The sequence below is a fragment of the Furipterus horrens genome, unplaced genomic scaffold (genome assembly GCF_987537825.1).
Source record: "Furipterus horrens unplaced genomic scaffold, mFurHor1.1.pri manual_scaffold_6, whole genome shotgun sequence".
Taxonomy (NCBI): Eukaryota; Metazoa; Chordata; class Mammalia; order Chiroptera; family Furipteridae; genus Furipterus; species Furipterus horrens.
Genome location: NW_028327176.1, coordinates 170,026,947 through 170,051,408, shown reverse-complemented (window position 1 = coordinate 170,051,408; position 24,462 = coordinate 170,026,947). Strand labels below are relative to the sequence as shown.

The window sequence follows — 24,462 nt, the reverse complement described above, 5'->3', positions numbered from 1 at the left end:
AAGCATAGGATTTGTAGTCAGAGGAGCTAAGTTTTCACTTTTGAAATCACATGTAATATTTAAGCTAATACTTAATTTTCCCTATTTAATTAATGAGGCTCATACCTACCTTACCCAGTAGTGTATGAATGACATTCAATTTGCTATTAATTTTTATGTTTATAAAAAATTATTTTCTAAGACATATGGGGCATTAATGGGCTCTTTGGACACAAGTCAAAAGTTACATTTAAATTAAACCTTGCTTTTTTGCCATTTTTTTCCAGATTCCTTCAAGCCTCCTCAAAGATCTATCGATAAGCCTTTTAGGTTATGTGTATCTGATGTTTTCAAAGGTAAGTACTACCTCTACAGTACCTTTCAGTATGACCCTGCCTTTCCATTCTCTCCTTACCTCTCTTCTTGGACAAACTAATTATATAGTCCTTCCGATTCTCCCTTCTTTATGCCAGTATGAAGACCATTGCCAAATTAATCTTAAAGGGCACAGTTTAGTTACTTAACTCCGCTGCCCAGAAAAATCTTCAATTTACTCACCATTTCACCATCTCATACTTATCTGTGAGGTATGAAAATACCTTATCCTTTATCTTTGTTTCTCATAGATTTTTTTTCTTCCATCAGATCCCCTTAGTTTCCGTATTCTTCAACCAAACTGGATCATTCACTATCTGTTAAACACACAGGAGGGTCTTTATTGCCACTGTCTACCCGTGTTTTGCACTTGTCTTTATTCATTTCCTACCCATCTGTAGGAGTCTGGGTTCAATCAAGGATGTAGATAGCACACATAGGTGACATGGGAAGTTTAATATAAAGAATTATTAATATGATAAAGGAGTAACGGTAAGATATAAGGAAACCAGGTAGCACCCTAGGGCCGAGGAAGAGTGCCCAAACATAGAAGGGCTACAGACCTTGCTGGAGGAGGTGTTACATTAAATACCTAAGAATAAATCTCACTTAATGAGTACAAGACACTATACAGAAAACTATAAAATGGAAATGGAATAAAATATCTCAGTTAGTAGAAGGATATAACATTTATATATTAGAATAATTAGTGCAGTAAAGACGTCAGTTATCCCTCAAATGTCCATTATTCACAGAGGAGGCAGTAAAGAGTGGATTTGGATGAGACACCATAAATTGATAACTGGCGAGTTCACCAAACACATAGTCTGAAGTGCTCCTCTGTGTTCTCTGTGTCCCCTGTCATTGCGTTTTTCATGCAGAATTATAACTTTAGTGCTTTCTACTTCACTAAGGTTGTAAACTCCCTTGAGAGCAAGTACTGTCTTTTCTGTTATCTGCAGGACCTGGCTCCGTGTCTGGCACCTAAAACATGCTTAATAAATGTTTAATAAATGAATGAATGAAGGTGCCTCACAAAATAATCTAAAAAAACTGAAATTTATCATTATTATTAGCTTCTAGAGGAAATATGGTAATGTTTTCCAAATCACTGTTATCTATTTAAAATACAAGAGGTGCTTAGTTTTCTTTTTTGATTAGCCATGTTTGCTACCTCTACTTTTTCATCTCCCATTCTGTCTTCGGGCTGCTTCCTGACTTCTACCTGTACGGCTCCCCTCAGTAGGTTCCCACTGAGGTTACCAAACGTCCTTTTGGTTGCCGGCTTTTCAGTTCACTCTTACTTCCATCTTACTTGAATTTTGCATTACTTCTGAGGCCAATAGTCACATCTGCCCTAAAACTTATTCCCTTGGTTTCTGGACCCACGTTCTCCTGCTCTCCTGTCTGTGTCTTTGACCGCTCTGTGTCTTCTCTGGGGATTCCTCTTCTCTGTCTCTTAACTGGTGTTCTGTTGCTTCAGTCCTCTGATCTGCTTGCCCCCTTTTTACAGACCTCCATGAGTTCACCTACCTCCTGCATTGTGATGCTTTTCACATCTGCATCTCCAACCTACACCTGTTCAGATTCTCCAAATATGTGTGCCAACTGCCATGAACATCCCCACAGGCACTGTGCTCCCAGGGTCCCATGCTCATGGAATTTGGTGTGATGGGTGTCCCTGGAATGCACCCTCTCCACCTGTATGTCTTATAGACACTTCAAATTTCCCAAGGCCAAAATGGATCTTTTTTTTTTTCATTTTCTGTCTCACAGTTAATGCCTTATCATCTCAGATTTCTCCCTTTTTGCCATTATCCCCCACTTACCTTATCAACCTTAATTTATTATACCTTCTTCCTAAATTCTTGCGTTTATTCCCTTTGCAGTCAGTGTGTGCATTTTAATCAAACTTCCTCCTTCTCTGACATGAAAATGCCATCATGTCCCTTCTCTGTTCAGTTTTTAACAGGCTTCCATACTTAACTGAGGATGAAATTCAAGCCCTAAGCATGGCTTACAAGGTCCTTTTATTATTTGTCCCTTGCCTTCCCTCATTATTTCATGTGGTCCCATATAAATTCCATATAAATGACTAATGAGTCTAGCACACCCCACATGTGGTTCTAACTCTGTGACTTTGCACACACAGTTTCCTGGGTCAGCAGTGTTTTCCTTCTTCCCCTCCCCCACAAGGTCCCTGGTAATCACCTGATCCTTCTCCTGAGGGCCCAGCTAAAGTGTAATCATTCCCCCTCAACATGGATTCTTCTGGGCACCTTTTCTGTTTCTAGTGTACATTATACATAACATTTGTCTCTGAACATTGTCATTGTTTTTATCTTTCTCTTCATTAGTGTATTCTCTTATGGGTAGGTGCTTATATTTTCTTTTTTTTTTTTTTTTTTAATCCCTAGAGTGCATGGTAATTAGTAAACACTCAATAAATATATGAAAAAGAAATGAATTCCAACTCTTTGTCATATGAATATTTTTATTTGTAAGAAAATCAAGAGTAGAATGTGATATGCCATATTTAGTAGATATGTTAAAAATTCTAAGATGATCATTGATGTTTGTTGAACTATAGTTGGATATAGTACTAGGGCACCAAATAGAGCTAATGGTATTAATTGTTAGATAACATTGCTATGAATCATTATAAGATTTGGGCATGTTTTGCAGATCAAGGATCTGGATTTTGCGTAACTGGTAAAATTGAAGCTGGTTATATCCAGACTGGTGATCGACTGCTAGCAATGCCTCCCAATGAAACTTGTACTGCAAAAGGTATTCCTCTGCAAGATTCTCTTGCTAAACAACCTTTAACTTGAGACAGCAGATTTTTTAAAGTAGTAGTTATTAAACTCCACAATATATAACCTCTTACTGAAATTGTAACTGACTGTCAAAATGATACTAACTGTTGAAGATAAAAATGTGAAAACATTAAACGATTTTCTACTGTTGTGACTATGTGTGTATATATGTACTTAGAGCATTCTAACTGTGGTAGCACCTTTTTTTTTTTTTTTTCTTGACACTGATTGAGAAGTCTGGTTAGGATTTAACCAGATGTATAGACACCTGACAGGTACATTTAAAATAGCATTCAGTAGCAGAAATTAAACCCAGCCCCAGCGGGCACTAAACAGTCAGTGGCAAAGCAGACTGCTACAGTCTGTTGTTTTGAAATGTGTATTTCAGAATTACTATACGTTAACAGCTTTGATCATGTTTATAATTAAATATATATATATATTACAGGAAGACCTAAGAAATTAGATGTAAATGAAGAGAATCTTAATGTTGAAAAGGGAAATTGTGAGCTAGTTTAAAATGCCACAATTAATTGGCTTTACACATAATTTAATATATGACTTTCATGATGACTGATAACTGTTTTCATCTACTAATGATTTGCTCTTACATGTATGCATGTTATTTTTTTCTGAATACTGCTTGAAAGTTTATAGTTTTATACCTTAAGATTAAGTCTTCTAACTAAGCCTCTGACTTAAACATAAAACTAAGATCCATTTTATACTATAAAGTTATATTATTTGTAACAGTTTTAAGCTTAAGTATAATCTGGGGATGTTAAAATTTTAAAAAATTTCAGTGCTTCTCCTTCTGTTGCTCTTATTTATAATTTATATCCAGAGTTGTACTGACTAGTTTAGAAATTTGAATATACATTTAAAAAATTAATTTGCTTACTTTAAAAGATGATTTCTTAAAGATTATAAGAAATTAATGAATATTGAATATTTGTTTAGGTAACAGAGTTTAGCCTAAATTTCAAGATGAGTAAGGGGTTGAAAGCCAAAATTATTTCCATTTTACCTTTTTCTTTCTGCTTGCTTAGGAATTATGAAAATTCTGTTTAGATAAAAAGTAATTATGCTTTTTAAAAAAAGAATCATTTTATATAGATATATTGTTTGCAAGTTCAGATCTCTGTTATTGTTTTATAAAGTGACCAAGAGCTACAGTACTTTTGAAATACTAATTTATGTTAACAAACTTTTTTGAGAATAAAAAGTTTTGTTTTGTTTTGTTTTTTCAATAATCAGTAGACATTAATTAAAACCATGGTTTTAAAATTATCCATGAACCTTACAGATTGACTTCTTTGTGACAACTTGGTCACTTCTGAAAGTCCCACGTTCTTTCCCTCCCTCCTTCCTGTCACTTCCCTTGCAGGAAAGCTCTGTCCATTTATCTTTAATCCAGTGGTTCTTACAGGGAAGAGAGCCCCGCGCCACTCCCTGACAGCTGTGCTTCTAACCCAGCTTGGAGGCGCTCAGTTCTCAATTTCGGTCCCTGTTGCTTTGCTTCATTTACTTGGTTGTTTAATGCACACGTCTGTCTAAACACTTTAGGTGCTACTGGGGCTCACTAACCAGTAGTGTCTTAAAAGAGGGAAGTGACTAAATCTGCAACCAACAAATGAAATTCTTAATTATATTTTTACTTTATTAACGTATCAAGTTCATGGAGTGTTGAAAAAAAAAGTGTGTGTGTGTAACGCCTGTCCATTGAAGAAGGTCCTTACGAAGACTGATACCATTTATAGGACAGTGTAACATGTTTGGGGCAAGCAAATGAGATTTAGATTATTTTTAGATTTTATTATATTGTTAATTGAACTTCTAGTATGAATGCTCTTCAACCCTCAATTAAGGCAATCTCTGTTATATGTTAAGTAGCTAACTCCTGTCTTCAGTCCATATTTCACAGCAAAATCAGATATGGTCATTTAAAATCTACATTTAAAAACTAAATTTAATTAGTTGAAAATTTAACAAACATTCTTTAATATCATACTTGTTAACAATTTTGGAGTCAAGAGCCTCTTTGATACCATGATGAAAGTTATGGCCCCTCTTCTTAGAGTAATTCAGATGTGCACCTAAATGAAATTTTGAATAAAATTGTAAGTCATCTCAGAGCCCTTAATGCTCTGCTTCAGTTTTCAAAAAGTCTTAAAGAAACTCACTGAAGTCTGTGCTACATGGGAAAATAAGTATTTTCAGAAATATGAGGGTAAATTACAATTTACTAGAAATGTGTCATTCAAGAATTATTCCACAGTTGTTGGCCTACACACTGTCTTTGTAACAAGGCTAAAGTTCAAGTGAAAAAGGACTTACCACATAAACGTACCCTATAGGATCATAAAATATGAGATTTATTTTAAGTCTTTGCATAAGGCAGCTGAATATTGCTCTTTGCAATTGTTCTCTAAGATTCTCCCTGTGTAATAAAGGTATACGAGTATAGCAGCACCTGGGATCATTTTTAAATTAAAAATATTTTATACAAATAATCTCTTTTCATATGACCACTTGTCACTGTGCATCTCTCTTTTCCTCTGTCTCTGTCTCTCTCTCTCTGGAAAGCAGTTCTTTTCAGGAATTAGTGAAAGGGCCTGCCAAGGGCACATCTCACTGAACACTGAAGCCCTGTGGGCTACCGGAGATCATAGCGATCATTTAGGTGGTTGTCTAATTAAAAGTAAAACTGCCTTCCCCAGTCCCATTTTTTATGTTATTAAAAATAATTTGAACTGTATTTTTATGCCTGCATCCATTAATATGAGAAATATTTGAATGGGGCCTGTTTAATGAATATCCTCAGTTGTGTAAATGAGTTTAAAATTCTTGATTTAAAAAGCAGAAATCAGCCTTTTATGGACAAATACAAGTCACTTTATGTTTAGGGTGGTGTTCCAGAAGAGTCAAGCCTAGAGGAAGTGTGTTTTCCTCAGCGTTCAGTTACCCTTCTCACTCTCAACCCATTCATACTGAAAATGATGAGTAGTGACTGATGAGGCACAAATCAGCCTGACTCTCTTGGTTGTTATGGTTCAATATTGAGGTGTTTCACTGTATTCTTTGGTTCTTACTCATTTCCAGGAATCACTCTGCATGATGAACCTGTTGATTGGGCAGCAGCAGGCGATCATGTTAGTCTTACGTTGGTTGGGATGGATATCATCAAAATCAAGTGAGTGAGAAAGGGATTTGAAGCAACCGTTGTTTTGAATATAGGACCTCAAACCATACACGCTTTGCAATTGACCAGTTCAAATGAAAGAATGACTATTAATTCTGAATCCCATTTGGCCAAAAATTGTCACTGTGGAAGGATAAGGATGATAGCCAAACCCACTTAAAGTTGAAATTGAATACATGTCAGTGCACATACTTGTCCTTTGAGTGAAAGATGTTATATGTGAAAATGATGTAAGATTAATAATGGTATAAAGCCAGGCTTTACCCCAGAAGGGAATATTTAGAAAAAGTCCCTAATTTGCTTGATTGTTTTACTTTGTAACTGGTTTTAGAGGTATTCCTATCAGATGTGTATTTGTTTGACCCACAACCACCTCTCTCTCTCTCTCTCTTTTTGGTACAGGGTTGGCTGCATATTTTGTGGCCCCAGAGAACCCATCAAAGCTTGCACTCATTTCAGAGCCCGAATCCTCATCTTTAATATTGAAATTCCTATCACTAAGGGATTTCCTGTAAGTTTAAAAATGTTTAATTGTTACTCTTTTTATAAATTCAAAGTCGTTTATGCTAAAAAGTAATAATTTTTTTACAAGTGATGGTGCTATGGTTATTTTCAGCTAGTAGCTTATTACTCTAATCCAGGAGAACATGAAATTAGAATTTGAAAATCATTTTTATTTTGACCCTTGAGTCTGAATATTTTTTTAATGAGTCATTGAGTAGAAATTTCATAATCACAAACTTCATAATAATAAAATTTATTTAGGGAAATTAGCAGATACTTTTCTTGCTGTGTTCTGAAGGTTACCTGACTAATCTTTCTGATTTTTGTTTTGATATGCTTATTTGTAGTTTTTCTGACTAAAAAAGTGATACATAATTATAGAAAATTTTGGAAAACACAAAATAAAGTTAGTAATAATCTAGAATTGCATAATCCATAAATGTGTACTCTTTACACTTGTGTATTTTTTTTGTGTTCATGTTGTCCACACATTGGTATTTATGGGTATATTCTAGGGATGCTTGCCATGGGGTACACTTACCTGTACTAAAGCAACACCTTCAGACCCTGCATGCTGTGAGGTTGGTTTGCAGGTTATCATTGACCAGCATGATTAGAACATACACATTTATGGGAAGAGGGTGATTTTATGCTGTAATGTTACTTACCCAGAAAAGATACTGCCACTCATGCACAGCATGGGTTTCTTGTTTTAGGTGTAATTTTTTACAGATATTTGGGGCCATAGTCTGTTCATAGGTTGGTACCTTGTTCTTGCCACTTAACAAATGAGCATTTTTCCATTAGGCTTTTTTATTTTTCTCAATTAGCTTATATAATAGTACAGATTCTGCACAACAGTAAAAAATGTGTCTCAATGGAACTAAAGGACTTGCCTTTGAAAACATAAACAGATTATTTCACCATTTGATGTATCTTTGCAATAAAAATGAAACAATAGTTATTGACCTTTAAACTTAATATTTAAGTTGGTGATAGTGGAAATACATTTATTTTAGCTCATTTAAATTTACTTTATACTTACACGCTTTTATTTGAGATAATCATGTGCTTTCCTTATAATTTTTTGTAATTCTGTGTAAATTTGATCATATAAAATTATGTTTATAAGATACCGTTTAAGTATTTTAGTTTTATAATTATATTCTCTCCAAAAAATACTTATAATTGAAAATATTTAATCTTTAAACATTCAAAATTCATGTATTGATAGGCAAGAAACTACAGCTGCATTGCTATGAAGAAATGGCACTCATTCTTAGAAAGCAGCATGTCCAATGGAGAGAGGCTGGAGGGTTGGTTACGGCATGTTTTCACTCATGCAGTGATAATTTTTGCCAATGGAGGGGTAGAGAGGTCAGGAGGTCAGTAGTTACTTTGAATAGTAATACTGCTTTCCTGTCTACTGCAGTTTCTTAAAAATAAGTATGAATTGAAAGTATTTCAGCACTGCTTTATGGGATTGCACTCATATATTTATTCACGAATGCAGGATGAAATTTGTTTCAGAACAAATGGTCATCTTTTGTCATTGTCCATTTCCTGTGGGAAGAAAGCTTCAAAAATATATTTCTTAACCAAGAAAAGGCTCCCTAAGTAATTAAAATTTAGGTACTAATTCCTTAATGCTTCATAAATACAGGATGGGGCAAAAGTAGGTTTACAGTTGCGAGTATGCAAAACAGTGTATTCTTATATTATTTTCCACATGAACAAGTGGAAGCCTACTTTCGCTCTACCCAGTATATTTGTTTCCTTTGATTTATGTGGTAAACTATGTGTGTATTTAAGAAGAAGAAAATAGAATAATTTAATTTGTTTGTGTTTTCATTGTGGTAAAACATAACAAAACTTACCATTTTAACCATTTTTAAAATGTACAGTTCAGTGGCATAAAGTACACTCATGCTGGTATGCATTCATCAGCACCACCTACATATTTCCAGAACCTTTTCCTTCTCCCAAACTGAAAATCTACCCATTAAACATCAACTCCCCATCCCCTGGTAACCACTATTCCACCTTCTGTCTCTGAATTTGACTATTCTGGGTACCTCATATTATAGAGAGAATCAAATACTATTTGACCTTTTACGCCTTGCTTACTTTACTTCGTGTAATATTTCAAGATTCATTCATGTTGTAGCATGTATCAGAATTTCTCTCATTTTTAGGTCTGAATAATATTCCATTGTATAGATATGCCACATTTTGATAATCCTCTGAACTCTTAACTCCTTCTTTGGGAAATAATAGTCCTTTAATTTTCCTTTAAGAAATTACCTCTTCTTATTGACTTATTCTGCCACCTAACAGATTATGTAGCCCGTTATAGTTTATAAAACACAAGATAATTTGATTCTTACAACCCTCCAGTAAGTACAGAGTCCCAGCCCTTATCTGAAACTCTTCATGTTAGTGTACTTCAAAATTCAGAAATGTTCAGATTTTAGAAAGGTGATATTAAGCATGCATGTTACATAAAACCCTTAACAGAGAATGGAGCAACACCCTGTAATCGAACATTTTTGTACCCCAACTTATTAATATTAATGCTAAGTGAAATAAATAAGGACTTTCAATTGTACTACTTTAATACAAGTCCAATTTTACTGCTTCAATGCATTTATAACAGAATTAGGACCAACAGGCTTTCAGTGTTTTGGGATTTTGAAATTGCAGACCGTGGACTTGTATTAGTATTGTACCCATTTACAGGTGAGGCATTAGAGACAGTAGAGGTTGTGACTCTCTGAATAATAAGTGATTAAGCCATGACTCATGCCCAGCACTTCTCACTTTGAAATTCATTACTTTTTCAATTTTCTTTCACATTATGCTGTGGATCACTTTGAATTACAGGTGTCTTTGGTAATATATAATATGAATTAAAATGTTTAGATAGTATAGTCATACCTCGGTACTCGTCAGGTTCAGAACTCATCAAACCCTGTACCTGACACATTTTGATGAGAAAAAATGTCTCAGCACTTGGCACCTGCTCGCTACTCGGAGCCCGTCTCTCGCGATGAAGCAGAGGTCCTCTCATTGGTCTCACGGTAGCTCGCAAACAGTTTGGTACTCGTTGGTTTGGCACTTGTCACAAGTTCCAGAACAAATTAACCACGAGTACTGAGATACCACTGTATATAATTTATTTACATGTAGATTTACATGTTTATTTACATGTACATTTTATCACTTGTGTTCTACAAGTATTTTGTTTGAGCTACTATCTGTAAGATGCTGTGGAGATAGACAAAGCCTAACCCCCCTACTGCCACAACCCATTCTTTATCCACCCTGATTTTTACCCTGTAACTCAGCAGTCCCTAACCTCTTTGGCACTGGGACCAGTTTCATGGAAGCAAGTTTTCCACGGACTGAGAGGGGAGGAGGGGGATGGCCTTATAGCCCTTCACCAGATGCAGCTTAATTGTCACTTGCCACTCACTGTTAGGGTTTTGATATGAGTCTGCAAACGATTTATTATGTCTCTGTGCAGTCAAGCCTCTCTGCTAATGGTGATGTGTTTGCAGCCACTCCCCAGTGCTAGCATCACCACCTCAGGTCCACCTCAGCTCCACCTCAGATGATCAGGCATTGGATTCTCATAAGGAGCGTGCAACATAGATCCCTCGCATGTGCAGTTCACAGTAGGGTTCCACTCCTATGAGAACCTAATGCCCCTGCTTATCTGACAGGGGGCAGAGCTCAGGTGGTAACGCGAGCAATGGGGAGCAGCTGGAAATACAGACGAAGCTTCGCTAGCTTATTAGTCTGGTGCCCACCTCCTGCTGTGCAGCCCACGTCCTAACAGGCCATGGTCCTGCACCAGTCTGGCCCAGCGCTGGGGACCTCTGCTGTAACTCACCCATTGCTCCCAAAGGGTAGAAGGAACTTAAGTTTATGTGCCTCTGTTTTTTCAAATTTGGCAAACCATGGTGACCAGTACCAATTGTTTAACTACATCTGAGCCCAGTGCAGGGGAATCCTGCTTGTTGTTTAGCTGATTGTTGTAAAAGAAATGCTTGTTAGTTATGTTGACCTACGTTTATGTTACATTGGTGCTGTTTGATACCTGAAACTAAAGAATGTATAAGCAGGGCTGTCACCACATTACTTAGCATGCATTGTGGGAGGTTTCTTTTTCTCCTAAGAGTCTGTTGTTAATTTTTTCTAGAATCTTTCCAATTTATAATGGTCAAATGGTATTGAAAATAAAGCTAACTTGCCTTTGTAGAGTAATGACAATTCAGCTGCACCTTTAAAAAAAACCCAAAACCCTTGTGACTGATTTTCTCCATGTGTTTTAGGTGTTCTTTATTCCTCCATTATTACATTCATTTCATAAATATTTACTGAGTGCCAATTAAATGTCTGGCACTGGTATAAATACTTCCTTTTCTCACAGAGTTCATATTTGCATGGTGTGACATACAGTCAAACTAGCAATACAGTAAACTGAGATGTTATGTAGTGTTATGCTGTGTACTAGATTATTGGACATAGAGGAAGGGTATCTAGCTTAGACTAGGGTTCAGGCTTCTTGCAGGAAGTGATGCACTGTTGGTACCAGGATGAGTAGGAGTTAGCTAAATGCACTGCAGGGATGGGCTAGTGTGGTACCTGTAAAGCTTAAATGTTAGAAAGGGCTTGACGCATGAAGGAAATGAAAGCTCTATATGTCCGAAGCATAGAAGGGAGAGAGGATGGAGAAAGATGAGACTGGAGAGGTTAGCAAGGGGCGGACTGAGAAGGGCCTTGATGCCTTGTAGTGGAATTCAGGTTTCCATGGTTTTAAATAATAAGGACATCTCATTAAATTTTATTGAGATCAGCCTCATAGATGTGAAGAATGGGGTATATAAGGACAGGAGGGGTAGCAGAGAGACCAGAAGGAGCCTGCTCTAATGCACATGAGAGGTGATTCTCCTGGGCTGCTTTAGTAGCTGAGGCAGGAGAGAGGTAGACAACTAGAAAACAAAGTGCTGATTGAGTGACTGAGGTTTTAGAAAGTTCCTGAGTCCAAGAATGTGCGTGTACAAGTTCCTCTTGCACTTATTTCTGCTTTCTGAATGTGCAAACTCTTTTAGCCAGGGAACTTCAGAGCAACGGTATCAGTGTTTCTTCAAGAAAACAGCATAAAAGTGCATTTACATTCCAATTAAATGTTGATAGCTTTGCCACTTTCTGGGTATTTGATCTTTCCAGTAACCCAGGCTATAACCCTTATTTGAAGGGAGGAGAGTCAGTGTAACTCGGATTCCGGTTGACCTCAGCAAAAATTTGTCTCTGACACGTATCACCACAACCGCATTGTTACTTAACTTTTGTGCTATTAAATTTTCTTAAATACAAAACATGAACAATAATAGCTGATGTGTGAGGCCACCAATTAACTGAGTGTTTATCATTTTAAAGTGGCTAGGCACCACTTGAAAAAAGCATCTGATTTTCCTCATTTTAGAGATGAGGATCCTGAGGCTGGGAATATTGGGTGTAAAGGGCAGTTAAAGGACTTGCCCCAAATTGTAAGAGCTGGAAAGTGTGGAGTCAGGATTTGAACTCAGATCTGTCTGACTTCAAAGCCTGTCTAAACTCCCAGGTAATATTTTTTTCTCATTATCCAACAACAAATGCATTAATTCCTGCTGAATATCATGATTTCCCTTCCCTCATTTTCATGATGAACCAGTTCTCATTTGTTGAGCATCTTCTGTACCAGGCACTGTCTCTGATTTTCTTACTTCTCATCACCACCCTGTAAGGAAGGTTCTGCAATTCACTCAAGTTTACACAGGAAGTGGTGAAGGAAATACTTGAACTGCCTCCCATGACCTTTTTCCCTCATAAGTTAAGGAACAACCTGATTAGAGTGGTGAGACTTAGAGGCGGCAACTGGAGATCCTGCAAGACTCCAGGCAGGAGTGCTGCGTGCAATATAATTCAATGTGAGCACCCGGATAATAGGACAGAGATACTATCATAAGCATCTTTTTAGTGTTACAATTTTTGTTTTAGGTACTGTTACACTACCAAACTGTCAGTGAACCTGCTGTTATTAAACGATTGATTAGCGTCTTAAACAAAAGCACGGGTGAAGTCACCAAGAAGAAACCCAAGTAAGTGTTTTACTGCATAAATAATAACAACATAATTTAAGCAAATTCCTTACAGTTTAATTTGTTTATGTAATATTTTGGGGGGTAGTAAGTGAAGTCTATTTTACTTGCTCCAGAAATCACTTTCTAAGGACCACATTAAAACAGATACAAAGTGAAATACTTAAGCTCCTATATGGGTATGAATACTATAGATACAATTTCTGTTCTGTATTGTGGTGGTGGTGGGATGTGAATTGTAAATGAAATGGAAATTAAATTTATATGTATGTATCAAGCAATATAAAATTAAAGGCATTTAAAAATCAGTTCTACATTTTTAAAGATGAACTGAATTATGCCTACCACTGGGTCCGGGTTCCAGCTGAGTGTTCTTAACTTCCTTGTCATCTCCTTATGAGAGCCATTCCCCACCCTACGGGCACCTCAGAAAGAAAGTGAACTACACACTCAGTAGCTCCTAGTTTTTCCCACCTACAAAGTATTCTCCTTCCACTTGACAACCACCTGGAACCTTAAGCTGAGCTAATCACCACCATGTTGGTCCCTTCTTCTTAACCATGAATATCGAGGCCTAGGTATACCATGAATACCACCGGCCTTTGGCTCGGACAAGGTGAAGATTTTTCAAAGGAAGTGCTTCCTGAGAAACTTGAATTTCTTACCCTAATTCAAGTAAAGGCTAACCACAGTTTGGCTTGGCTGCTTCAGCTTTGGGGTTTTCCTCATTTCAACTCTATGGGGAATCCCACCCAAAATCCCCTTTTTTCAGCCCTTGCGGGCTCCTCCTCATATGCACCTGTGTAAGAGGCCAGAGGTGGTTAGTGGGTTAATGGGTTGGCTGCAAGTGGAAGAGAGAATCTTCACACTGCTCTAAATGCATGCCTGTTTCTCTATTAGTTAAGAAGAAAGGGCTACTTAATCTCTTAAAGATAGTTCTTTATTTTTAACCTCAGCCTTTGGCTTTTTGCATGAGTGTCTGCCATCATGTTCTGAGATGTGATATAACTAATGACTAGCATTTCTTGAGGACCACTATATTCTCGTCATGAGTGCTTTCCCATGGTTTATATTCTCAGGAACCATATTAAGCAGGTACTATTATCTTTCCCATTTTTCAGATGAGGAAACTGAGGCTCAGAGAGGTTGTATGACATGTTTAAGGTCATAAAGCGAGTTAGCAGATCCAGGATTCTAACACAGTCAGTTGATACACATAAACTATATTTTTTGACAGGAGCCAGGTTGTTTGACCCAGGCAAGTGATTTGGAGAATTCTTAACCTGAAATTGGCTCATCAGATTGAATCCTGAATTTTCTCCTTCCTGCTATAAAGTCCTAGCTCTGTGATATTAGGTGTTAATGTAGTCTCATGTTAGTTTTTCCTGTCATCTTACTTATAACATCATCCTTCTCTCTTACTTTGCACCAACACCATTTGTCCTTGCCTTTTCACGTCCACTACAGGCACTTTGTAGACTCAGTTGCTTTATGTGGAATGGAATTGACCTTTCTAGAGACTAAGTGCACATCATAAATATATTAGATCCTCTCCTTCCTAAGGAATGAGACTTTGGGCTGAAATTGTCTAAAACCAGTATCTGGAAATTTTGCAATACTATTTTAGAAACTTGTTTGGTTTATTCCGTCAGTCTGTCCCTGAACTGGTTTTTCAGCAGGTGAGTTTATGGTTGTGCCCTTCTTGAGCACATCAAAATTAAAGTAGAGAACAAATTCAAAATGTCCCCTTTGGGGTTCTTTTCTTGGTAAGTGTGGGCGTTGTGCCCATGTACAGGGATTTTTGTTTGTTTGCTTCTCTGTGTGACTGTTTACACTCAGGCCCATGCACCACCCCCTTCAATTTCCTACACAAATCCTGTTGTGGAGAAGTCGTCTTATGTTATTTTGTCCTGAAGCTCTGTTAAAGAACTACAATTTCTATGTGAAAAACAGAGAGAGGAGGGAGGGGGAGAGAGAGAGTAGTCTGTTGGCACTAGGAGATTACCCTCTTTATATATAATTTCCTAACACATAATCCACCAGTCAGAATCTTACTAGGGAAGACATAGGGCACTGCATTCCTCTTTGAAAATGCAAGTGCCTCACTTTCTTTATTAGATAACAGCACCTCTCATTTCATTAAGGGAAGGACAGGGAAGGCTTTGGTGGAAGGGCCTTGGGCATACTTTAGGTTATAGCGTCCTTCAAAGGATAGTTACATTTGAAAGATTGCATATATATATATACACACACACACATACACACACACGTATATATATATATATATATATATATATATAGAGAGAGAGAGAGAGAGAGAGAGAGAGAGAGAGAGAGAGAGAGAGAGATGAACTAGCTAATATTTCTTATATATATATATGAACTAGCTAGTTTTTATTAAATCTAGAATTTGTTTTTTTCAACTAACCTAGAAAAATTTGAAGGATGCATTTTCATTTTAAGGAAATTTTTTTTCTTTTTAAATTTTTGAAAGACCTAAGTTAATTGTTCATTGTGAAATATATTTATTTTCAGGTTGTTACTATATTTATTCACCTCTTTTGGATATTTGTTTGCTCCTTTTTAAACATTTTTCGTAGATTGTTGACTAAAGGCCAGAATGCATTGGTGGAGCTACAGACACAAAGACCCGTCGCTCTGGAGCTGTACAAAGACTTTAAGGAGCTGGGGAGGTTCATGCTGCGCTACAGTGGTTCTACAATAGCTGCCGGTGTTGTCACTGAGGTATTTCAGAGTGACTGACTGTGTGTCCGTGGTTCTGGTGTCTTTTCCTGCTTTTTAGAATGATTACTGAGACTTTATGGCTTAAGGGGAGCACAGTTATGGTATTAAAACAATTTTAAAATTTATATTAGAAAAATTAAAAAGAAAGATGGGAAGAAAATGTTTGGTCTTAGAACTTCCCTTAGCAAGACTGCCAAAGTGTTTTCTCTACCAGTAACATTGCTCAAAATTAAAAGAAATCCAGTGAAAAATCTGTAAGTGTGCAATCCAAATTGTGAGAATGCAAACTTTAAAAGTCAAATGAATTGGGGGTAGTCATTTTATTTAATAGAGGAGCACTTATTAAAATTTTTTTTAAGTTACTGGCTTTCAGGGTATTTGAAATAATTTGTTCAAAAAGTTCAATTAAGATATTAATAATGTTTCTGAAACAAACCTATTATATAATGTGAGGTTCAGTTAGGTTTTGAAGAAAATAGCCAAAATGGACCAGAAAATTTCAGTAGTTTAAATTTCCTTCTACATTATCATGATTAATATAAATCTTATGAACATTATATTTTTAAGGGGGGATTTTTTTTCATTTATGTAATTATTTTTTGCGTAAAACTTATTCAGGTCATCTAATTGGATGTATACTTTGGACATAAGGCTCCAGGTTGTATCAAAATTCAGTTATAAGTGTACAATGTAAAAGGCTTTGGAGTTAGAAACTGCCCAGGTTCATGTTCCTGCTCCCATGATTCCTAGCAGCACAAGAACAACATTTCTTCTTTGATTTATTCTTCTATAAAAACAAGTAATAGAATCTACCTCCTGGAGTTGTGAATGTGAAATGAAATGATCAGTAGAAAGACTTGGCACAGTAATTGACACATACAAAGTATTCGATAAATGTCATGTAATATCACTGTCGTCAACATCACATTTAATCTGCCAAAGCACTCTTTATAAAAGAGCATTCTGAAAATAAGATACAGTTTCTTATGGAATATAATGGAGAGATTATAATTAATCTCAGAAATAGTATGACTAGGGAAGAGAAAATGGTTGGGAAAGGAAAATGTTTCGTTTTGATATCATGATTTTACTGCCATTTGCCATCTGTTGTTTGTTCTTTTAATATGATGGATTAAATTTTAGCAAATATGTTTTTCTCCTTTACAGATAAAAGAATGATGGGTCAGAATTTCTACCACGCTTTCAAATGCAAGGAAAAAAACTAACCTATGTTTTTAAAAAATCCAGTTATTTAGTTAAAGGAAAAATGTGCAATTGGTATTTTTTTAAATGAGAGAAAATTAAAGCTATAATCAGCTGCAAAGAAGTATTAATGATCACTCCTGAAGAAGTTTCAAGTTGCCAAGCTGGTTCTAAACACCAGCTTTCCTTTGAAATGTTAGTAAATGAATTTACTTCTCTGAGATTTATGGAAACTATCGGAAATATATATTAGAAGACGTTTACTCATCATGAAGTGAACTCTACTTCCAGCCAAACCACAGAATGTTTACAGTTTTCTCTTGGTTTTCAACTCTATACATTTTAAAGAAAAAATACTAAATTAGGTGGCCGAGGTAGTGAATATTTGACCAGAGCAATTTTTTTTGTTTTGTTAACTCTAAGATTTGCTGAAGATTATAATAAAGGTATTTTGTGTTAAGCATAAAAATGTTCTTCCTCCAAGTAAACTTGAAAGATTAGGTTTGAATTAGTGGAAACTATTTCTTTGTTACATAAGGTATTATTTAAGGTATAAAATCAACTAATAAAATATCTTAGTTTGAGCATAACAGCAAAATGTGTTTTGTTTCTTAAATGTATATGAGATTCTCTGCCACTGTCACTAAATATGACTTCGGGGTGTTATGGATCTTTTTCACCAAAGAGTTTCCCAATGCTTTCACATGAATTCTTGCTTTTTATCTTGCTAGCAGACCAAATTTAGTCTCATTCATTTTTAGTCATAACTTTATTTTTCCTATTCTCACTTTGAGAACTATATGTATGATGATTTCATCTTTATTTTACATACCTTAAAGACTTAAGTCACCTGGGAGTAAGAGTCATATTTTTCTTAAAAATGTAACAACAAATAAATTCCAAGGTATATTGAAATAACAGGTATTGTTGGGCTGCCGTCTTCGGTACAGGTTGCTTTAGAGTAGATTTTGCCCTCAGTTGAGCCTGGAATTCTGATCTGCTGGACCATATGTCAAACTTTTAAAATTGGGAAATGGTGTGATTTGCATGTCGATGGCTTACCGTACACAACAGCATTTTTTCCTTCTTAATTGAAGATTATCATCCATGGCAAAGCGCACAGAGCATAAATGTGCTGCTTGGTGAGGGATCACAAAGTGAACATACCCATATAATACATTTCTTCACTAAGAAGTATTTGTGTAGTTGTCACTTTAGGTAGGAGGAAGGTGTTTTCTTTCTATGTTCACTGGGAATTTAATAGGAAGCTAATTTAAAATGACTTAAGCAGCAAAGAAAGAGTAGCGGTAGCCCTGGCTTTGGATCAGTCTAGCCGGAGCAGCTCACAATGTCAGCGAGGACTCACCAGCACTCTGCCTTCTCTAGCGTTGGTGTCGCCTTCAGGCTCCGTACAGAACCTCCTGAGAATCTGCATTTAGATCCTCAGAGCCTCATCCAGCACAAGGACAGGCGAAAAGCGCATGTCTTTCCAGAAGCCCTAGAAGCTGTCATCATTGACTAAAACTGAGTTTAATTTATTTCTTTGGGGCATTCTTGGGGTTGGATTTGAAGTGAATATCACACAAAACACATATCTGAGAATTGTGGAAGGGTTGGGAATTCAGGGTATTATTAGGAAGGGGAAATGGATTGGCCAGGATGGTGGCAAAAACAAGAAACATCTCTACAAGGCCATGATATAATTAAGAATAATTATTATTTTTTAATATGTTTTTATTGATTGTGCTATTACAGTTGTCCCAGTTTTTTCCCCCTTTGCTCCCTCCACCTGGTATTCCCATTCCCTTCAGCAATCCCACTCCGTAGTTCATGTCCATGGGTCATACATATAAGTTTTTTGTTTGGCTGCTCCATTACCTATACTATTCTTAACATCCCCCTGTCTACTTTGTAAAATAAGCATTATTTAAGTAGCTATAAGAGGAAATGCTCTGTGAAGCTTGAGAACAGGTAAGTGTCAAAGGGTAGTAAATAAAACACTGAGTTCTGAGAAATGAGAGAATTGAGCTATGGCTCTGCTGGAAACTGGGCTACCATGAAATCCTACTTTCTGTTAAGTGTGGGCCTTTTCATTCATGAGAACTTGAGGAATGTTAGTGAGCTGAGAAAGATATACTGTATTTTTCACTCTATAAGACACACTTGTTTTTCCCTGAGTGTGGGGAAATATCTGTGTGTCTCATAGAGCAAATGTTGCGTCACAGACTGTGATGTGTATTACCTGACCTCTCAGTGATGGTGACAGCTCGTAGAAGAGGAAGCAGTGGGTCCACGTGAAACCCCTGGGGATACTTAAATGTCCCACTTTACTGCTGAATCTCAGGGTGTCTGGTCAGTTGCTGTCCACCTCTGCCCATCACCTGGTACCTGGGAGAGTGCAGAGAGCGGCCTGACAGTCCCAGCTACAACTGCTGATCTGCCGAATCAGCTGAAGCTAATAAGGGGTATGAGGCACAGTGCCAATTGCCAATTGTCTTTGACACTAGGCTGGGCCTATGTCAGTAGAACTGCCTCCAATCACCAATCACTGTGTCTTACTCTCTGCCAATCATGAGAGGCAGATGGGTGGAGCTGAAGTAACATGTTCTTGGCTGGCTACTGGCTCTGTTAGATGCTACAGCTGTCTTGTCTACCTCCATACTGTTTCCAGTGCACACCAGATTTCTGTGTGAGGAGGCCAGCAATAACTGGGTGAGAAGCCCTAAATGCTGAAGTTTGTAGTATATTAAGGGAGTTACGGTGGGGCCACTATTCTAGTAGTAACACAGGCACTGAGGGGATTAAGGGGTGTCACTAGCCATAACAAGCACTGGTGGTAGCCTGCCTGAATCTGTAACTAGGGTAGTGATACCTCTTAACTCCCTCAATGCCTGCTATTAAAGGCCCCCATAAATTCTGACACTAGTGATGATGAGTTCTGGGGGTTCCCAGAAAACTAGACGAGTACTTGAACCTTAAAGTCTCTCATTTGTTAATGACAGTGATGATGGTTCTTAATACCACTGTTGACTGCTGTTCACAACATGAAATATTATTCTATTTTATTAAATATTTTAGTACAACATTTGGTTCAGAATATTTTTTTTCTTGTTTTCCTCCTCTAAACCTAGGTGTGTCTTATGGTCAGGTGCGTCTTATAGTGCGAAAAATATGGTAGTAAGTTGTGAGTGAAGAAAATTAGAAGCATTGAAGGAAAGCCATGACGGCATGTTTCATTGCTTCAGCAGTCTATTACTAATTATCTCATCTGCTTTAGAGGCTCACTTAGGCCTAAGAAAAGCTTTGATGTAGTTTGACTCCATGGCCAGGTTGCAGGGCAAATGGAAGAAATTACCTTCATTCTGAGGGGCTCATTGGCTCCACTCAATGTCAGGTAGAAGTCAGAGTTGTGCCTTTTGTCAAAGAAGAGCTTGGACCAGACTCCCTGGACGACAATGTCCAAGGAATACAGAGTGTGGCCACAACTCATTGGTGTGGCCAGATTGGCATTGGTGGGCAACATATCCCCCTAGGTATATGCCAGCTTTCAGATGACAGAGTCATCTGTGATTGTGTTTGGAAGGTGCTCTTGTTGCTCCACAGGGACTTGTCACATTTTCTGGGAATGGTGTCAAAGGCTTTATCATAGTTCTCTAGGGCCACACATCACTGGATGTCCTGTGGCTCTGACACTTCCAGATAGAGCATCTTCATTAACTGAGGAACGTCCCTTTCTGTGTCTGCTCCCATTTCTTCTGAACTTCAGTCTCATGGATTTTCTTAAGTTCGGTCCTATATGTGTCTTACTCCAAATTGATTCCAGAATTGATTCCGTGGGCATGTGTGTTCACTCTCTCTCTACTTGGTGCTCTTAGGCAGCGCCTACAGGTTCAACTGTGTCCTGTTCCTTGGTTATTTGTCTCATCAGAGTTCTGCTGTGAAAATATCATCTGATTCTGCTGGTAGATGGTCTTCTGGATGCGTGCTGTGTCCACAGCTGGAAACACCTTCATTCTCCTTGTGGACATAAATATACTTTCCACCACCGGGCTGAGGGGTACTACTGTGTGTCCCTTGTATTTTGAGATGTGGCACATGTTCAGTCTGCACACTTGGTCAGCTGGGATCTCCTTTGCTGAATGGCTCGTAGGACATATCCTAAAAGTGCTCAGGAATCCCATAGGAAGCCCACCCATCCTGAAGGGTTCTCTTGGATCAAGGGTGTCATAAACTTTGCAATCTCAGCTGGCCAGGATAGTGAGAGATGAGACAGCCCTCAGCTCCTACTGCAGTCTTGTATTCTGCGTGTATTGTTTGGGGTGTTTGTCTGCAAGTCCACTCCTGGAGTCCGCTGAGGAAACGCAGGATCCCGGCCCTGGAGTGTCTCATATGATTAAGAATTATGAATAACAATTTAGCATAAAATGCATAGTAGTAACAGTAATAGAAATACATGAGTTTATTTCTTCCCCCTTAAATTGTGATAAAATGCAGTCTTTTTGTGCACATTATGTTTACAATCAGTTGTTGTGGAAGGTAGTGGTGACTTTAGAAAATTTGGAAAATACAGAAAAGTAGAGGGAAAATAAAATTCACCCATAGTTCCGTTGTCTAAATATTACTGCTGCTAACATTTTGGTGTATTTCTTTTCTGCCTCTCCAGTGCATATTTATTTTTTTTAACATAGTTTTGATCATTAGTTAAGATTTTTTCATTTTAATGTAGTCAAGATTTTTCAGTGGAAATATTTGTAGCTTTTTAAGATCATGTACACAAAATACAGACCCTGATGAGTAGGAATGTCAAGATTAGGAGCAAATAAAAATACTTTCAAGAAGGCCCAGTAAAAACTGTTGGGTCATCATCCTCCAATTTTCCTCTAAAGCATCCATGGAAACACATGAATAGAAAAACTCCTTTCTCCCTAAACATGAACCGACCATGTTCCAGGCACAGGAGAGAGCTCAGAAGCGCGGGGCTTTGTGGGGCTGACAGTCCAGCCAGAGGGCAGTTTCAACCATCAACTACAAGTGAGAAGTAGTAGCACAACACATGCAGGAGGGATGTATTCTAAAGACAACACAGAGGGACTAGGTGGTGAGTGGGAGCCATTAATCTTGAAGTAAAATTTCACTTATAGAAAAGATTCTCTTGAGTCCAAGAACCTCAACCTGTAATCACAACCTCTCTCCAGCCAATTTAGAAAGTAGTCCCTAGCGCATCTGGTTGTTAAATGGATGAAAGAATTAATGCTGGCTGTAGCATTATGGATGGTTTTAATTTCTTCCTGTCTGTATATCTGAAGGTTACAAGTTATTATTTTCATTACAATGCAGTGTGTGAAGGGGCCTTTATACAGTGAAGGAGAAAAACAAACTTGTTATAAGCAAACTTGAGAACTGCTTCTCTCTGTCCCCTTGTCGGTGGGCCACAGCCCCAGTCTGGGGTTTTTCCTGAACTGGGGTGAGTTTCTTGAGCCTGAGGATTCAAATGCACTTGTATGTTAGAAAGGGAAACTGCAATCAACTGGCTGCCAGAGATTCTAGCCCTCAAGTGGACTGTGAGGTGGCTGAGCGTAGTTGATACATTCTTACTTTCCAACAGTGGGCTTGGATCTATTTCTTTTAATTTAAAGGTGGTTTTAAAATATAGTAACAGGCCTGTGGAAACATTTGCAGTACATGAACAGTAGTTTTCTCAACACGTGGAGGCAAAAACCTTTCATGTGTATGGCAGGAAATAAGTTTTCTCTAAGTGCTGCATGGCATCTGTGCATGTTAAGATAGGGTTGTAGGGTTGAGAAAAGAATTAGTGTAGGTCAGAAGTGACTACCTGGGAACCTAAATCATAAGACCAAATTTCAAGTGTTCATTAATTAATAATCACGGAAAGTGTAATTGATGATATAGAAGTTGTCCTTGGGAACCAAACCTAGAATTCAGATAGATTAGAATGAACTGGAAGAGTCCAGGGTGGTACAGGAAGATAGCACACTTATTTTATGTAAAAATCACAAAGGGATGACAGCCACTTTTTCTGTTAAAACATTTAACATGTTAAGATTAAAACAAAGCTTGGATACTTACCTGGCAGGGGAGACAGCATGATCACAAAGACGGCTTTCCCAGGGCGAGGCTTATCCATCGCCCTCTGGGTGTGCTGACCCCTGCGATTTCCCCAAATGTGAGAAACTTAAGTGCATAATTTGTGGTAGTGGAGGAAGGCGTTGGGAACGAAACAAATTCCAAAAAGTTATCTTCAAGGAAACAAGAAATTAGCCTCAGTCTCTTCTGCGGCACCAAGTTCCAAAAGACGAAGGGGTATAGGAGCTAAATATATAGAACTTTAAGTTATAGAGGTTGTAAACCACAGATTTGGTACTCAGCTATGGCATTGTTCATAGGTGAAGGGAAGGCCTCAGAAGATGTTCTGGGAGAGAGATGAAGGGAGTCGGGAGGCAGAATTGAAAATGCTAATTATAAATAGATACTTCAAAGCTTTAAGATGGGGGGTGTCATGGTAGAAAATTCTGCAGCAAGCATATCATTTGTTGTTATCTTTAGTTAAAGGCTACCAAGACACAACTGTAGTCAAAATTATTTTTATTGAGGCTGTTGCAGCAACAGAGACCACAACCCTTTGTACTTCTCAGTAAGAAGGTGTAAGGAGAGGTTTGTTAAAGAACTTGAGCATGTGTAGGTAATTTTCAGGAGGGCTCCCTGAGCAAGGGTCTCTTCTGGATTGGATGCTGTCAGAAGGTGGAAGTAATTCCTCAACTGTATCAATTTTCATCTCGGAGGTAGCAATGAAACAAGGTAACGCAAGCAGCAGCAGTTGCTCATGCTAGCCATGAGAGGGGGTTGCCTCGTCATTTTTAAGGTTTGTACATTGTCTTTTGATCCATCTTACTTCAAGATCACAGTGACCTTCTTTGTCCGACATAGATCTGGGAATTGCCAATGTTCAGTAGGAGAACACCATGGCCAAGCCGCAAGTGCCAGACCAGCTTTCAGTTCTCAGAAACCCCTGTTTCTTTCTCATGTTGAAGCTACTTAAATATGCAGAAGTTAATTAATAGTATAAAACAAAATAATGAAGTAAGTCAATTAAATTATACATCAGATATGGGGACATGAAGTAGGGGAAGAAAAAGGCAGAATCAAACTGCAAAGCTAATGATATGCTATTTACAAAATATATTCCTAAAATAAAACCAGAGATTGCAAGAAAATCAGGCACAGATATATCAGAAAAGTAAAAATAACTACCATGGGCTGGGTGTCTACCATATGCCAGGCAATTTCACACAATAGTTTATTTAATATGAGATTTTTACAATTACATGAGGCAAGCATTATTAACTGCTGCCTATAGATAAGAAAACTGAAGTTCGGAGAGATTAGTAAAAAACTAATAAAGGAGTTACAGAGCCATTATTTAAATTCGTATTTAAATCTGACTGGAAAGCATATTCACTGTGCTACCTGC

The 24,462-nt window shown here is 37.5% G+C and overlaps 1 protein-coding gene and 1 non-coding gene across 3 annotated transcripts in view; both read left to right on the top strand.

Annotated features, from left to right (window-relative positions):
• HBS1L (HBS1 like translational GTPase) overlaps positions 1-17,560 on the top strand; it is an 81,742-nt gene extending 64,182 nt beyond the window's left edge. For both annotated transcript variants that reach the window (XM_090279876.1, XM_090279879.1), the window contains 7 exons: positions 267-335; positions 3,040-3,144; positions 6,276-6,366; positions 6,778-6,886; positions 12,925-13,025; positions 15,626-15,770; positions 16,938-17,560. In XM_090279876.1, the coding sequence (XP_090136002.1) occupies positions 267-335; positions 3,040-3,144; positions 6,276-6,366; positions 6,778-6,886; positions 12,925-13,025; positions 15,626-15,770; positions 16,938-16,949 (632 nt within the window). In that variant the 3' untranslated portion in view covers positions 16,950-17,560. The remainder of the gene's footprint in view (positions 1-266; positions 336-3,039; positions 3,145-6,275; positions 6,367-6,777; positions 6,887-12,924; positions 13,026-15,625; positions 15,771-16,937) is intronic.
• A 5,492-nt stretch (positions 17,561-23,052) lies between these two features.
• Positions 23,053-23,222, top strand: LOC150007816 (U1 spliceosomal RNA). Its single transcript, XR_016512221.1, has one exon. It is a non-coding gene; the product is annotated as a U1 spliceosomal RNA (small nuclear RNA).
• Positions 23,223-24,462: the final 1,240 nt, after the last annotated feature.